This window comes from Triticum aestivum, chromosome 2D (assembly GCF_018294505.1).
Source record: "Triticum aestivum cultivar Chinese Spring chromosome 2D, IWGSC CS RefSeq v2.1, whole genome shotgun sequence".
Classification (NCBI taxonomy): domain Eukaryota; kingdom Viridiplantae; phylum Streptophyta; class Magnoliopsida; order Poales; family Poaceae; genus Triticum; species Triticum aestivum.
This window is the reverse complement of record NC_057799.1, coordinates 503,797,803-503,802,049: the sequence shown is the minus strand read 5'-3', so window position 1 is coordinate 503,802,049 and position 4,247 is coordinate 503,797,803. Positions and strand designations below refer to the sequence as shown.

The following is a 4,247-nucleotide window of genomic DNA, read 5'->3' as shown; positions in this document are numbered from 1 at the left end:
GAGAGGCTATTTTTACTTCCCGGGTTCACTCACTTCCCGGGCTTCATGGGTCTCTCTCCTTTGGGGAAAACCCAGATGCGGATTTTAACCCAGGCTTTGTTGACTTGTACGTAACCAGGAAGAGCAGCGTGGTAGTAAACCCGCGCCTAACTTCAATCATTTGGGCCGATCCGACCCATCTTTCATGCATGAATAATGGCAAGGTAGGAGGAATCACTTGGAAGAAAAGGATATCTCTTTTCATCACAAAGTAAAAAAAGGGTCAGCAAAGCTCACCCAAACTACATTGAGATAAGCTACCGAGGCCCGGAACAATTCGTAGCGAAGATGTACTCAAAAGTGCAGTTCAGCAGTTCCAACAAATACACTACCATTGCGCTAACTACACCCCCATCGCGGCGCAACTCTAGACTTCAGTCCCCAACGAAATGCACACTAATATTATGCACTACTAGAGTAGCTACATGCGCGAAGGGTAGCGCTTGGTCTGCTCACGGACTTTGTTCCTGTACTCTGGCATGTTCTGCAAATGCGGACACAAACAAACAGGGTGAGTCAATTGCATAGCTGTATTAAAACTAAGGAAACGCGCCTTCAGGTTAAGCAGGTTCTAGTTATGGAAACTAACCTTCTTATAGAGTTCATAGCATCGATGCTGTGCGGCTGAGTTAGGATTTGGGTCATCCAGCAACTCCTGGATGCCTACCAAAACCTGCTTCACTGTAATTGAAGGTTTCCATGCCTGAAAAAGGATGAGGTAAATCATGAAAGATCAGCGGGGATATCAGCATGGTGCAGAGTGCAGACACATGCTGCAAGGAAAGTTTCAGTCAGTCTATACTTACATCACCCAGTATCGATAGGCATACTACTCCAGAATCATAGACATTGATATGGAAGAAACCTGCTGGGAACCTGCAGCTAGGAGCGGTTGTTGGGTAATTATCATCAAATTGCAGAGTTAGCGGGAAATATCCACCTTCCCAGTCAGTCTGCAGAAAAACAAATGTAGTGCACTAGAAAAGATCAGTTTGCTGAGCTACACGGCATGGACTAGAGGCTCGAGAGCGCACAAATCTGTCGTAAAAGAATATTGTGGTACTACACTATTCACACACAAAGAACTGAATTAGTATCAGATAAGAATAAGTTACAGACTTACAGGGCTGCATTTTATACACCAAGTGTCTGTTTCGAATTTCATAGGGATTTTAAGGGAAAATTTCAAATTCAGTTCCCACAGGATGGGGGTCTATCTTTTCTTTCTCATCGACAAAAGACTCAATGTATGGTTTAATGCACCCATATTCGACAAAGGACCGTTAACAATGGTAGTTCAATAGAGGTGAACAGTCCAACATCAATTAGGGTTGTTTGCATGACTAGAATGAAACAGGTCGTAGGCTCGTGGTCATCATTATTGAATTGTGATTTGTGAAGCAGTAAAAGCGGGCATCACAAACAAAGACAGCAAAATATTGAAGTAAATTGTAGCTTACAAGATTTTTGTCGAAATTGTCAGTCTGGCCTTGAGAATAACATTTAAAAATGTTTTCAAGAGAGGATTCAATATCTAAAACATGTTCTTGCAAAATGAATATTCAATGTGCCGCTTATTCGGTTTCATCTTCGAGAAGGCGAAAGAAATTAAGCAGCAGTGCACCATTCCATATTCAGACTTTGGTATTATCTGGTCATGCTTCTGTCCTATATGGGGTCCTTGTTACAAACCAAACAAGGTCAATTGAAATGCTATGTCCTGATAAGGTGGCCATGCTAAATCTTCAATAAAAGTACTATGCCAACCGAACAGAGACAGGATTGTGCAATCATTCGCTTGATGGGCTTAATGTATGTTATACACACTTTAACATAATAAACAGTTAAAATGGTCTCTACATTTACTGACACCTCACATGCATCCTTATATGTTGATCAATTGCCCAACACTATCATAAGCTTACTTTCGTATCATCATAATTTGGGACACGGACTGGCAAACTGACCCGTAAGATTGTAAAATGTAATCAAGTTTTATCCTGCAACAACATAATACAGTGGCAGAGATAAAAAACAAAATCATTACAATGAAGCATCAAATTAAGAAAGATGGATCATTGGTTTGGTTCTTTTATGCAAGAGAACAAACTCAGATTCGATTGTATTAGGATATGATATAATATGTTTGCATGACAATGTCCGTTCATGCCCTGCTTTTTCAACAACAATATGCAATGTTCCACTTGTAGCAGTGAAGGGGCCAAGGGTTTTGTGCTACCAACGTCTCTAATGTTCAGCTAGTCGAAAGAGTTCTGCACCAAGGCTTGCAAAACCCTGCACCTACTGAAACCCCTCCTCTGTTAGTACAGAAGCAGAGAGAGGTTCAGAGAACTCTGAGAAAATCATGGTGAAATTTTTCTCGGGTTTCAATGTGTGACAAAAGCAAACCATATAACCACGAGCAGGTTCAGAGAAACTAAACAGGAAGCACAGATTTTATCACAGTTGCAAACCACGGTACAGCGCGAGTAAAAAGGACACAGCATCTATTTTCTTACCCCTGGCTTGCCGGGGATGACGCACCGCCAGACCATGAGATTGACGGACCCATCCGGCAGGGTCTCCGGCTTGGCCACGAAGCCCTGAAATAGACAAGAAGCCCCGGTGTCCCCATTACCACTTGCGTAGATCCAGAGAAAGAAACAAAGAAAATTGGGCAAAGAAAGCAAGTAGCTAGGTCGTGGTGCGGGCGCGCACATGGGGGTGGTTCTTGCGCCACGACTTGCGCTCCTCGGCGAGGCGGCCGCGGGCGATGCCTCCGGACGCCATCCAGGCTCCAACACGAGCGAGCGGTCTGCCTAGGTCGTCGTCGCCGCCGCTTCGTCTTCTTCCAAGGACGCCCGCGGGGTCGCTCGGTGCCGCGGCGGCGTGGACTGTTTTCTACTTTAGGTTGCCTATTTGGTTCGGCTCCCGGTCGGTTGGGGCAAATGGGCAATGAATATACTTGCTCTGCCGCAACCGAACAGGCGGACGACCATAAGATTAGTTTCTTTTTTATGAAAGGCGACCTAATATAAATTGAACAAAAAAGTCTTTGATTTAAGAAGCCTTTTGTTAAAGGGGCCTGCTACGCGTCCGCCGACGGATCTTTTTAGAAAGATCCGCCGCCTCACAAACCGTTCAATTGTATGGCGAGCAGTCCGTTCCTCTTTTTTATTTTCCTGCTACAAGTCCCTTGTTGCAAATCTCATTCCTACAACAAGATCCCGGTTGCAAAATTTGTTCTCCTTTTTTCCTGCAACAAGACTCTTGTTGCGAATCTAATTCCTGCAACAAGACCCCAGTTGCAAAATTTATTCTCCTTTTCCTGCAACAAGACTCTTGTTGCGAACCTAATTCCTGCAACAAGATCTCAGTTGCAAAATTTGCAATATCTACAACCTCTTCTTTGTATTCTTCCAAAGGACCATTGTTGCAAAATTTACAGTAGCATCTCCTACCTCTTCTCTGTATTCCCGCAACAAACCCCTTGTTGCAATTTTATCCAACAAAGAACATGATGCAAAAAACTTCACCTCGTCCCAGCCGCCATTGCAACAACGCCCATTGTTGCAGGAACTATTGCTGTATGCGGTACCGATGTTTGTAGCTGACCTTGAGGAAGCGGCAGCCATGCCTATCCACATCAGTGCTCCTCCAGGACGGTGACAACAGTGCTCTGGCAGCGGCGTGCCTCACAGAGGAAAGAGGGAAAGGAGGAGGAAGGAGAACAGGACGGGCGCAGGTGGCGGAGCAACGACGTTTGGTTTGGTGCAGTTGAGGTGGGAGAAGAGGTTGTGGAAGAAGATGTGGATGGGGTCTGTTAGTTGGAGATAAGACAGAAAAATTAAAGCGGTGGTGCAGGCTCACGTGGGCACGTGGCACACAGGGGAGACGGCAGACGTTTAGCGTTGGATCCGTCGGATGATTAGAATCTTTTCCCTTTGTTAAAAAATCTGATGTTAGATTTTTAAGCACGATAAATCTGATGTTATGGCAAATTATGATACCGCGAACATGGTAATTTCTTAAGTAAACATGGTAAAACCTGGCAAAAAAAATTGTGCATGGCATGGAGTTCCCATGCTTGCTGAAGGAATTTGCCATTCCCGCATAGAAGAGAAGAAATTAGCCATGCTCGTGGCAAGAATTGTCATTTCGGACGCCAGATATCATGCTTAAAAATCTGATGTTAGATTTTTAACACT

At 44.3% G+C, this 4,247-nt stretch overlaps 1 protein-coding gene across 3 annotated transcripts; it reads right to left on the bottom strand.

Moving 5' to 3' along the window:
- Window positions 1-217: 217 nt before the first annotated feature.
- On the bottom strand, window positions 218-3,000 carry LOC123054099 (SUMO-conjugating enzyme SCE1). Of its 3 annotated transcripts, none has more exons than XM_044477785.1 (5): window positions 2,758-3,000; window positions 2,559-2,642; window positions 846-1,016; window positions 629-742; window positions 218-523 (listed from the first exon to the last, which is right to left on the bottom strand). In XM_044477785.1, exons 1-5 carry the CDS (start codon window positions 2,827-2,829, stop codon window positions 461-463), a joined length of 504 nt encoding a protein of 167 aa, XP_044333720.1. In that variant the 5' UTR covers window positions 2,830-3,000; the 3' UTR covers window positions 218-460. The 3 variants fall into 3 exon arrangements, with proteins under 3 accessions (XP_044333720.1, XP_044333721.1, XP_044333719.1); XM_044477786.1 differs by having other exon boundaries at window positions 846-992; window positions 2,758-2,993; XM_044477784.1 differs by having other exon boundaries at window positions 846-992; window positions 2,559-2,759.
- Between the last annotated feature and the right edge of the window lie 1,247 nt (window positions 3,001-4,247).